General features: G+C 42.9%; 1 protein-coding gene across 1 annotated transcript; it reads right to left on the reverse strand.

Moving 5' to 3' along the window:
• Positions 1-1,671: 1,671 nt before the first annotated feature.
• e2f4 (E2F transcription factor 4) lies at positions 1,672-11,601 on the reverse strand. The gene is made up of 11 exons (XM_071547301.1): positions 11,229-11,601; positions 9,081-9,190; positions 6,801-6,962; positions 6,259-6,302; positions 6,069-6,133; positions 5,770-5,958; positions 5,071-5,152; positions 4,672-4,827; positions 4,468-4,515; positions 4,294-4,338; positions 1,672-4,107 (listed from the first exon to the last, which is right to left on the reverse strand). The coding sequence occupies exons 1-11, from the start codon at positions 11,385-11,387 to the stop codon at positions 3,992-3,994; spliced, it is 1,176 nt and encodes a 391-aa protein (XP_071403402.1). The 5' UTR covers positions 11,388-11,601; the 3' UTR covers positions 1,672-3,991.
• Positions 11,602-12,376: the final 775 nt, after the last annotated feature.

Consider the following 12,376-nt stretch of genomic DNA (forward strand, 5'->3'; position numbering starts at 1 on the left):
CCTACAGCTAGTGTTTCATGCAATATGCCATATATACTGGGCTGCCAAAAACATACAAACAATGACATAATCAAGTCAAGACGGCCAGAATACGCCACCACTGAAATGCCTTGTACTTGCAAACACTGAACATAGACTACTCGGAAGGGCTTTTTCACGTGATAAATAGAAAGCTTTTATTATGAAGGCACAGTCGCATAATTTCCGGTGTTATTCTAGCTAATTATCTCTAGCCTGACGAAGCTGCTTCTCCCAAAGTTCCAAGAAGTGTAATTGATTAACTCGGAGTTCCGGGTTGGGCAGAGCCGGTCACAGCCGCCCCCTGCCGTCCCTTCTTTCTCCAAGATTTCCATTATATATCCAGTAACCACGACCTCATATTCCAACTACTGATACTACTAAAACTATTCCGACCCACATTAGGCCTGCTGTAGCCAGCTGGGGCAGCAGGGTGGCCCAGTGGTGAAGGTACCCGGGCTGGAGCCCCAGTCTGTGTCAGCAAGCATCTGCCCTGCTGAAGTGCTCTTGAGCAAGACACCGAATGGCTACCAGGGGCGCAGTGGTTCCCAAAGTGGGGTCTGGGGATCACAGGGTCCCCCCAACTATTATTTAACTTCTTATAATTCTTATAATTTCACATCTCCATAATTCTGTAGCAAGTCATCTAAAAACAAAACGTTATCACATGGGGTTGGGACAAAATCTGAATGCATATCTTATTGCGGGGCCTTGATATTAAAAAAAAAATGTTTGGGAACCCCTGTTGTAGCTGACCATGCACTCTAACCTTCTGATGGAGGGGGGCAAATGAAAGGAAAATTTCCATTCAGGGATCAATAAAGTACTCTTCATAAAGGTAATACTGCACTAAAAACTCTTGTCCCACTTCTGTCCTCCACTTTTATTTGACATCTTGACACAATACAGAACCAAATGCCTCTTGTGAAACAATTTGTTACACTTGTGTCTCTTCATAGATATAAGCCATTTCTCTTGTTATATTGGCAGATGAGGCTTCAAAGACTTTAAAAAAAAAAAGCCTACGCAGCTTTTGAGAGACAGTTAAGTTTATGTGAGAGCCTTGTAAATGCTGCAATGCTGCTCTCTTCTACCGTAGTGATTCCCAACCTTCAGACTCATTCAGACAAGTTTGAAGGGGAAATTCCCGCTGAAACAGAACAGAATTTCAGTATGTTATCACCTTCATCTTCAACAGCACATTTTACATTTGTGGACATTACCAAGTCTCTCCCAAAGCTGGGGATTTTCCTCAGGATATGCACATATTCTCTAATTCAGTAGCTGCCTGACTGCAATAGCAACATTATACACATCCATAAATTCAGTCTCTAATTCACTGTCAGCAGAGCAACTCAAGTTTTTGTCTCTTAATAACATTACAGACTACTCTTGGTTGTGTGGTTTCTGGTTTTGGGAGAGCGTTGTCGATGTTCACAAAACAATGATTGAACTGGCTTATATGACAGGAACATAATTTGAACTCCACTTAAGCTTCTGCAAAATAGAACATATCTAATAACATATTATGAATGCAATATACCACAGGAAAACACCACTATACTACACTAATAATGTGACACAGCTTTACTAACATATGCATGTAGGAAATTGAGAAAACCAGACAATAAACAAAGAATACAAAAGTGTTTATTTTGTTTCAGATGATGCAACTACAGCTTAGCAATAGTGAGCCTGTTAAAACCAGTCTGTGGGTTTGATCTGAGCCTCATACACAAACACGCACACCCCATGTACACAGATAGGATGCATTCGACCCAGCAATGTTGAATTCCCTGGCTGCTGTATTGAAGGATTAAGCCAACTGACATCACCATCCAGACACCATGAATTGCTACCAATCAGAGAGTTGATGAGCACCAACCAATCGGTCCGGAGTGATGTAAAGTGCAATGATGAGAGAGAATGCTTTGATAAAGCAGAAGGATTTATGAATAAATTCCTCATACTTTGAAGTATAGCCCCAAATTAGTAGTAGCAATAATAATATATCTAGCAGGTATAAAAAATAGATGCTATTCTATACAAGCAATGGAGTGGGATATACACAGTACATACATACACCGCATCATCCAGGGGAAGACTGGGGAAACAGGACATTAGAACACAAAAGGTGATTTTTTTTTTCCAGAACAAAGCAAAAATTCACAATAGGAAGATGAACAATGTCAACATAGGTACTTTGACAGTCTGACTAGTAGCAACCCATCCTGAGTTGCTACTCATCTGTCCCCTGCAGAGAGAGAATGATAAAGAGTAGGGAAATTAAATTTATGATGAGTAGGTAGGCAGTGTTTCATATACCATAAAAGGAAAGGAAACTGGGAATAGTAGTAACTATTGAATAGGGATCAATGCCAAATATACAAAGGCGAGCAGCGTTACAAATTGCTAGCATACTTCATGACATGGCGACTATATTCACTGCATCAATAAAAATACATGAGAAATAGATACACTTCCTTTTACATACGCGCATACAAATTCATTGAATAAAACGCTATTCATATACATACATTATAGCTGAAAGATGAATCGCATGAGTGCCACAGAATTTGTTTTGAAGTGAGGAGAGAAAAAAATAGGCAGGAAGAAAAAAAAAATCATAATATACCTTTGAAGTCAAGTCAGAACAATGGACTTATGATAAACAAATGGTAAGTTAGATGCAAAATGGTTGCGGCAATAAAAATGTACAGGGCAAAAGTCCAGAGGGCAAACTGAAAGTGAAAGCAGGGCCATCTTTCTATCAAGCCTCTCAGAGCAGAAGTGCTTATCGAGTACCAGTTCAGGCTCTCACATCATTTATAAACACCCCAAAGTGGGCCTGAAGGGGGAACTTTGGCCCTTTGCATTTTCTTTTAGTTTGATTTTTAGAACGTTCATTACAACACATATTAACAAGCACGATGTTGACAACCCTAAAAAGTCTATTGTTAACTCTTACAAATCTAAAAATCCCCGCCCCCGTTACTTTTTGGTCCTTGGCTCTTCACGTCAAAGTTTGTTAACCCTTTTGTTAACTTTAAATGTGCTGGTCAAGGGAATCAAGACTGGGTTTCCCAAGACCCTCTGTGTCCTACTGACATACGACAGCACTCCCAACACTGAGAGATTTGATGGACACAGATTCCCAGGTGGTTATAAAACAAGCACTTCATACATACAGTATGATTGAAAAACACTTCCATCCTTTGCTCTGAGTCTGGTACCTTTGTTTATTTTCTAACTATTGCTCCGGCTGTAGTACAAGTGTAGTTCATTATTACACAATTGTCTTGTATGCTGGTAATACAAAATATATACTCTCTATGTACATGAGGACAGTGCATATTTAACCAGCTGTGTTTGGACACGCTTAAGCCGACAACGGACAACAAATGTCCCAATGCGTCAGCAACTGCCGTGATAAAGGCAGTGCTCCGTTAGTCTGCTGTGGATCTTGACCTGATATGAAAAGGGTTTATTTTTCCTGGAGACTTTTGATTTAACTCAGTGATATAGCAGAGGGAGATAGAGAGGGTTCAAAACCAATACAAAACACAACACACAGACACACACAGTATGCCTACACACGCTCACTCACAAGCACACAGGGAAGCAGACACACAGACAAACATAGCTCTTTATCATACAGAAGAATCCAAAAATAGAATTACTCGTTCATTTGTTTTCGTCTTAATTTTGTTTCCTTGGAAAAGCAGTAGGTAAAATGGGTTTGTTCTCGCTTGTGTTTCTTCACGAGGCTGTACAACACGCGACCGGCTGACGGAGCTTAAGCTGAGCTTGCGGTGCCAGGGCGGAGGTGTCCTTGAACGCTGATCAGGTATCAGTCTCCCCGCTCCCCTTCTCACCTCCATCCCCGGTGTGGGAAACTTGCAAAACTGACTGTGGGTGAGCATATTCGCGCGACTGTCTCCCCCGCTCCCCACTCTGAGGTCAGTCTGAGGGGTCAGAGGTTGAGAATTGGGACGTCAAAGAGGTCACACAGGCCTTCCGTCTCATCCAGGTTGTATATGTAGTCGTGGTCTCCAGGCGGAGGGGAGAGGCGGAGGAGAGGCGAGAACACTGGAGGAGGAAGAGAGGCCGAGAAACAGATGGGAAACAAAGAGGGGGGAGCAAAAGCATGAGTACAAGTGCATGCTGTCGCTAAAACGCACATTCAAGAGCCTCTTTTTGTTTCACACACAATGAATTTTGATTTTTTTTAATCCTGATCTGCTTCTCCATTATTGTGTCTGTAAACAAACTCACCTTCTGATGACATCAAGTCCTCCAACAGGTCTCCACTCATGATCTCTGCCAGAGAGAGAGAGAGAAAAGAGAGGAATGAAGCCTTGAAAACCTTCAGTCTGCAAGACATTGAAGACAATGTGAAGGTGGTAGAAATATCACATTTGATTTGTGAAATATTTTAGGACCATTTACCTTTTGTTGGGTCAAACATTTCAGAGAGCTCTTTGGGAAAGTCCAGCACTAGAGGAAAACCATAGCAAACATTTCAGCTGTACAGTCACAACTTATACATGCGGGTTCACATAATAATTTTCTTTCAAGTATTTCCACAAGCTGTATTTCACAGTAAAAAGGGATCAAAAGAGCTCAGCACTACACACATAGTACAACACTCACATTCAGAGGGATCCGACTTAATTGGTTCAAATACTGCAGAGACAGAAGAGGAGGCGGATCCATCCAACGAGGCAGACGACTGGAGTTGCTGAGTAACCAATGGCGTTGTAGCAGGTGTATCTGTTGTTGGGCTGAGTGAGGTGTTGCTCGTCACTTCTGGAATAAAAGAAGTATGGATCAACATGAAATACTCTATAGGATAATGCTAGCATCATATTATTGGGTGAGGGGGGGTCATGACATTTTTCAATGTATTACAAATTGTTTAGTGTAAGAAGCAACAACAATAGAAAGGGAAATATGGGGGTTGTGCAGGATAGAGGAAAATGTTCATGGACTGGAAGGTGTGTATTTTATTTTTACAAAAAGACAACATTTCAGCTCATCGGGCCTCCCTACCTGTCGTTGAGGCTGTCTGGTTGCCTGCTGCTATTGTGGCAGGACCAGGTTTTATGGAAGCGACTGGAGCTGCTCTGGGGGCCTGAGGGGTGGAAAGGGGAAGGAAAGGAAAAGGGAGAATGTTTTGTTAGAAATTACATTGCGTGACAAGGAAAATTGTATTTGTACTGAGGCTAACAAAATACAAAAATCTGACGATGTTTTAAATATTTACGCCATTTTTCTATGGCGGTTTGGCATACTTTGTCAAAACTATTTCAAACACAACTGTCTTGCAAATTGAAAAAATGGAATTGAAGTGCTTATAGTTAAGACCCCAGCCTCTGGATCCACTCCAGTACTCCTGCCGAACTGGGATCAATGTCCACCAGAACCCTCTATCCTTCTCAGTGTTCTGTTTTTTAAGATTTATTTTTGGCATTTTCATGCTTTTTTGACAGGGAGATAGTTAGAGAGAGACAGGAAGGTATGGGAGAGAGGGGAGGACATGCAGCAAATGACCGTGGGCTGGATTCAAACCCGGGTCACTTCAGGAAGAACTGAGCCTTATGGTACGCACTCTACTCGGTGAGCCACCGGGGCGCCCCTGCTTCTCAGCGTTCTTACTTGGGAGTGGACCACCCAGTCTCTTAAAATTAACCAATAGATAAATACATCAATAGTACTAATTGCATAGAGAAAGCTTGTATCTCTGGGGACCTGGGAGGCAGCGGTGGGTGGCTGGGAGGTAGGTGTTGGTGCTGGGAGGTTCTGGAGGATGTCTTCCGGAGGAGGGACCGGCAGAACAACAGGAGACTGACTAGACGGGTCCTTATTGACCAGCAGAACCTCAATGGGACCAGAAGAACTCTTCAGACGGATCTGGTATTTCCTCTGTCCGTTGAGGACCTGGACACAGACGTGTACATGGACACACACAAACACCCAGACATGAGACATAGTTACAGGAGCTGGACCAAAGGCACATACTATATGCACAAACTCCACACACAACTTACAGATTCTGGTATGGGCACCTCTAGTTGTGTGCCAGTGGGAGCACGGATTGCTAGCAGAGTGTCACCTGAGGAAGTGGGAGAGAGGGGGGACGAGTGAGTGATGGAGACTGTGTATTTGTGTGTGAGAAAGACATGACAGAAAAAGGAAAAGAAAAAATGGAGAGAACTAAGGACTATATGAAAAGCTTACCTTTGAAAGCTCCACAGAGGTCTTCATGTTTTACATATGCCATAGTATTACTGTGTTAAGTGCCAATATGCAATAACCAGCATGATTCCCAGTGAAAATAAGAAACATCAGAGCACCTTTACACAATGGCATTCCTCGCAACTGGAAGGCTACGGAGCTATAAAGGGAAAGCCGTTTAATCTGTGGGTTGGTTGGGCAACTAAAGCCATGGTGTTTCATTGAATGCCAACTAATATGCTAATTAGGAAGACAACAAGAGCTGGGCTCTGTGTGTTTGTGCTGATCGAGTGAGTGGGTGCATCAGTGTGTCTGTGAGGATGCATGTACAAGATTAGCCCCAATGAGATGCTAGATGGCACTCAGATTGGATGTGAGAGCATTTGTGTATTTACTGTTGCTTTATGGTACTCCACTAGTGCATACCCTCCCTGAGCACCTAAAAAGCGCTAGCGCACCTGTTTTGTGAGGGGAGGGTCCAAGACACAAGGGAGAATATCTGGCAATGGTGTATATACACACACACAGAGTGCAGTGAAGGATATGGGCTGTTGTTGGAGTCGTCTGTGACGTTCTTGATGCTCTGTTGGACCCAGACTCTCTGCTGGTCCAGCTCCTTCTCCCTGACAGTCAAGTCATCCAGCTCAGCCTTCAGATCAATCAGTTTATCAGCGATTTCCCTGGTGTTACAGCCTGGACCTACACCCCTGAGATACAAAGACAAACACACGGTCATATACAGACAGAGGCACACAGTTTCACACAGACACCCACACACAGTTAGGAAACTTGAATGTAACGTCCTGCTTGACATTGATACAGTTACACTGCTTCTCTCACTGCTTGGCTACTGACGTTTCGGTCTATCCATCTGTCTATTGGAGCTTGGACCGAACAGATTTATCAGGACACCGACAATGTCAGCCGCAATTTTCCAAAAACATTTATTTCAGCTTATTATTGCCATCAACACTTATCCACATATTATCATTATTCATGCAATCAGTGCTTTTGACTATGACAAATGCAAATGAGGTAGCACAACAGCTGATCATTATCTGCCTTCCAATCTAACCCACCTGCTGCAGATAGGCTGTTTTCTATAGTTCGGCCCATTGTGCTTTAATCTAGTAATGAAATGATTATACTTACAACTACTTGCTGACTGTCAAATATGTACAGGGAAATGAGGAATACAGCACAAACGATCTGAAACCAGTTCTAAAATTCAGATGAGTGTGTGTCATGCAAAGCAAGATTCTGAGTTTACTTCATATGCCTTCAACGTTGGCCTGCTCATCAGCCATTTCTCTAATGTTACAACTCAGATATACACCCATGGAAACAGGTGCGTGTACGTCGCACATGTTGACACACAAACAAACAAGCATGCATGAAGATAACATGTCACATTAACAAGTAGGAGCACTGTCATCAAGTGAATAAGCTTGTCAGCCATTTCTCCTGTGGGCATAGTTATACTATGGACATACAACATGGCAAAGTGGACAGAAAATTGATGTATGGTGATGTATGTGGGTGTGGACTGTGGAGTGATGGAGCAAGTGCTTGGTGGGCACATTTGGTAAGGTTTTAGTAAGTATAGCCTACTCATTATCTGCCTACACTCGCTTTTCCACCGCATGGTACCGGCTCAACTCGACTCGCCTCGCCTTTTTTGGTTTTCCATTGGGCAAGTACCAGGTACCAGGTACCATATTACCTGGTACCTGGTACTTTTTTTGGTAGCACCTCTGTCGAGGTTCCAAGCGAGCTGAGGCGATACAAAAAGGTGACGTGAAAACACTGCAGACTACTGATTGGTCAGAGAGAAGTAAACTTCTCTCTGACCATTAGTAACAAAGTTTACTTTTAGTTTACTGTCATGAAGCCAATGTCAAGGCAAGACAAAATCCAAGTTTAACTGCAAGTAGACCATCCTGCACAAACTGAGAAATACACTCACCGAGCACTTTATTAGGAACACCTGTACACCTGCTTATTCATGCAATTATCCATTCAGACAATCATGTGGCAGCAGTGCAATGCGTAAGATCATGCAGATGCAGGTCAGCAGCTTTAGTTAATGTTCACATCAAGCATCAGAATGGGGAAAAAATGTGATCTCAGTGACTTTGACCGTGGCATGGCTGTTGGTGCCAGACGGGCTGCTTTGAGTATTTCTGAAACTGCTGATCTCCTGGGATTTCACGCACAACAGTCTCTAGGGGTTACACTGAATGGTGCGAAAAACAAAAAACATCCAGTGAGCGGTAGTTCTGCGGACGGAAACACCTTGTTGATGAGAGAGGTCAGAGGAGAATGGCCAGACTGGTTGGAGCTGACAGAAAGGCTACAGTAACTCAGATAACCTCTTTACAACTGTGGTGAGCAGAAAAGCATCTCATAGTCGAACCTTGAGGCGGATGTCACTTTGGTAGCTGATTGACACTGAGCTGAAAGCTGATACCTACCCAGTATTAGTAAAGTGTTCCTAATAAAGTGCTCGGTGAGTGTAAATTACCAGTAAAATTAATAGTTGCTCGGGCATCGTGGTGGCTCAGTGGTTTAAGGCGCGTACCATCTAAACACAACGTCCTGGGTTCGAATCCGGCCCGGGATCTTTGAAACATGTCATTCTACTCTCCCTCCCAATATTTCCTGTCTTTTCTATTTTAAAAATTAACAGTTGCTATATTCACAGAGGCACACTGGGGAAGACCTCAATCTATATAATTAGTCTCCGATAGAAAATTTGGTGCCTTTACACTGTGGGCTATTGTCACCATTGGGGAATACAAAAACAGCACGTTATGTGAACTCACTTCCATTGGATACTGTTCTTGGACTTCTTCTCAATCAGTCCGATTCCCTCCAGCACATTAGTGATGTCGTAGATACGCCGCTTCTGTCGCACTGCCAGGGTATCTGCCGCCTGAATGACAGGACAAAAAGAAAGAAAAATTAAATAAACAAGAGATTTTAGCGGTCCATCCATAAGCATAATGAAAGGACACAGAGAGACTGCAACCAAAAGCCTGCAAGTTTCACCACCCAACGAAATTGTATCACTCAGACCAGCTCAGAGTGCTCTTCCTTCCTAGAGTAACATCCCAGTGTTGAATAAACTAATGATAACCATGTGGCTGGTGCTGATAAGTGCAGGCTTTGTCACCAGGCCCTGTGGGTGCACTGTACCCTGAAGCAAGGTCCTGCTGAAGGAGGGTTGGTAGACTCTGTGAGATTTTTTTTAAATGCTTCTGTTATGACAGCGTACATGCCACAATTTCATTATTCACTCATTCAACCCAAGATGTAAAGGTTATACTTTCAGTCTTTTGGTGTGAGCTACAGGTGGCAGAGGCCAGGGTATCTGAAATCACTAGAAACTTCAATGCTCGTTCCCAATTCTTCATGATACAGCGCTCAGTATCACAAGTTATGTTACCTCATCCGGCAGAGTCAACATCTAGCTAGATCAACAATTCCAGCCAGTGATCCAGTGACGTTTTTATTACAGTTTGTTGTATTACAAAACAAATTCAGTTTCAGGATGTTTAAAGTTCCGGTAAGGGTCTGGTAGATGAGTGACTAGTCACACCCAGAGCAGGCCAGACCAAAAACTTAAACTAGCCTAACTCCTGATAAAGACGACTAACACTGCCAGACATCACCCCAATCCTTGGAACGAGGAGAACAGGACACAATGTGTATCTTCTGCTGTCTGTTGCATTATGTTTGATTGACTAAGGACAGAGTGATTCATGCGATACTCATAATAATTAAGTGTTATTACAAAAAAAAAATGCAGCGTGTATTCGTGTAACGAGTAAACACGAGAGTGAAAGAGAAAGAAAAAAATGAGCATATGAGAGTCTGACATTTTACTGCCCGTCTAGAACAAAGCACAATGCCATTACTAGCAGTAGCAAGTGTGTCAACAGCCAAGAAGCCAATCTGTCAGTCAAGTCACTGAGGTCACGATGAAACACAAACTGCGCAGCTCAGTTGAACACAGTGTTCTGCTGCTCAAGCTGTCATCTGGTTGGCTGGTCAATTCAATTTCACTGTTTTGGTGAAGTGTATGTTTCAGAAACCAAAATGGGTGCCCATGTTTCTGAAAATGTTTCTTTGTAGGTTCCCATAAGACAAGAGTAACAGCATGTTTAAACAAGCCTGGGTCCCAGGTTAACACCAATAGCTTCAGTGGTATGGGTGTTATGATAGGAAGAATAAATACTGCAGAACTGACAAACATTGATAGCACTGGCTGAAAAGTGTTCAAGATCAATGAGTTACTGCAAAAAGAGCATAGATCCGTGCTGAGCTTACTATAAGTAAACACTGATTTGAGTTCTTCAGGTAACTTTTTGGGCACTCACTCATAGCCTTGCTGGAGTGTGAACGTTTAACTGTACACAGATTAGCTCATCAAGGAGAAGACAGCCTGTTTTGGTTTGGACACGCCTTATGTTAAATGCACTTACAATTGAAAAACGATCATCGTTAGATTACGCCTTTTCAGTTAAACTTTGGAAAGAGTTGTTGGGTGGATGCACGTCGCGAAGTGACAAGGGCATTATCAGCCAGCAGAGAAACTTGTTCATGTGTGAAGACGCAGTAGCGTTAGCCCAGAAGAGGACGACAAAAGCTGACCCACTTTTTAACTTTGAATCTGCAGGGGGCAGAGTCTGAAAAAACTTTCTCAAAGTTCAGGGTGTGCTTTGCTTGTCTTGGGTAAACCTTCCTAGTTATGACACAGCATTCAAGTGAAGGTTTTAAAGTCTATATATTTCACTTGCAATGACTAAGAAACTGCTAAACCGTAAGAAAGGGGTATTACCCATTCAAATTAGCCTGACACATAGCTAGGCTAGGCTAACAAGCTGGCTAGCTAAATTGCATTCAACGCCAACGGGCAAGCTCAAACTGACATGTGCTAGCTAACAACAAAGACTGGCTTGCATGCTTACAGCTTTGAGATCCAACACCCCGTCCTTCGCCTCCTGTAGTAAAGTGACGAATTTGGTTGTGAGCAATCCCAGACTCTTCTCGTGTCTGCTCGGGGTCTGTGGTTGTAGCGCGTCCCCCATGGCTCCCAGTTCGCTTCTACTGGCCGACTCAAGCTCCATCACTTGGGACCAGCTCCGTACTTCCCTGCCTCCCCAACCAGCCACTCAGTTCCGACCCCGCCAGCAAGCCGCAGAAAGCACACCCGACCGCCGCAGTCTGAGAAAGAGAAGACCGGGGAAGTGTGCAACAGATAATTCGTGTTCAGTGTGCGAGTCCGGCTCGGGTTTCTCCAAAATATGTCACCAAATCGACCCAAACAGGCCCAGTAGAGTATTTCAATGAACGAGCATACGGTGAAGAGCCGTTGAACACGCGAGGTATGATGGGACGGTTCGTTTGGCTGAGGGAGCGTCTGTAATGAGTCGGGTCATTTCAAAAGCGTAAAACACAAGACCAGCGTAGTTTTTAAAAAGTAACGAAGCTGTTAAATATTTTCTAATCGACAAATCGATTTTATGGGAATAATGATCCATATAGTGCATGTATGAAGCGTCATTTTATAGTTAGTGTGGTAAAGATTTAAAGTGTTCGTTATTCGGACTGGTGAAACACCTCTACTTTTACATGTGCCCTTATAGACTCAAACTTGAAGAAAACACACGCACGCATATGCGCGCGCGCTCATATGCACACAGCCTCTTAACTTACCTTTATCATTAGTTTGAAGTGTTTATGGGGACCATGGTTTACAACTGACAAAATCCTCAAACAGTATCCTTGCAGAAGAGCCCAACTTAGCCCTAGCTATAAAGCAATATATTTGAGATGAATGAGATGTGTGCGTGTGTGTGTGTCATCATAGGACAATTGCTGGCCTAGTAACTGAGCCAGCCTTTTCTACAACAATCATTGCACTATCTGACCAGTAGATGGTAGGCTATACATAAGCTATATGTGTAGCATAGTAATTTGATGCATACTACATTATTCAGTTGTCATTACTATAGTATAGCAAATGGGTAGTGTAGTAAGGTGAAGTAAACTATAGTTTACTACATCGCATTATAGTAATTACTGTAGTATAGTAGATAATTTGTAGTGTATGTTG

This window comes from Centroberyx affinis, unplaced genomic scaffold (assembly GCF_046629955.1).
Source record: "Centroberyx affinis isolate AG114_WGS23_722 - 3 ecotype Tasmania unplaced genomic scaffold, CSIRO-AGI_Caff_v1 ptg000270l_1, whole genome shotgun sequence".
Lineage (NCBI taxonomy): Eukaryota > Metazoa > Chordata > Actinopteri > Beryciformes > Berycidae > Centroberyx > Centroberyx affinis.

Bases quoted from the DNA above. Each gene is read 5' to 3' on its own strand.
- e2f4 (XM_071547301.1), bottom strand. From the start codon at position 11,387: ATGGAGCTTGAGTCGGCCAGTAGAAGCGAACTGGGAGCCATGGGGGAC. The intron at 5,959-6,068 runs GTAAGTTGTGTG...GTCTGTGTCCAG, and splicing joins AGGTGCCCATACCAGAATCT to GTCCTCAACGGACAGAGGAA. The intron at 4,108-4,293 runs GTGAGTTTGTTT...TTCCTCCTCCAG, and splicing joins GGACTTGATGTCATCAGAAG to TGTTCTCGCCTCTCCTCCGC.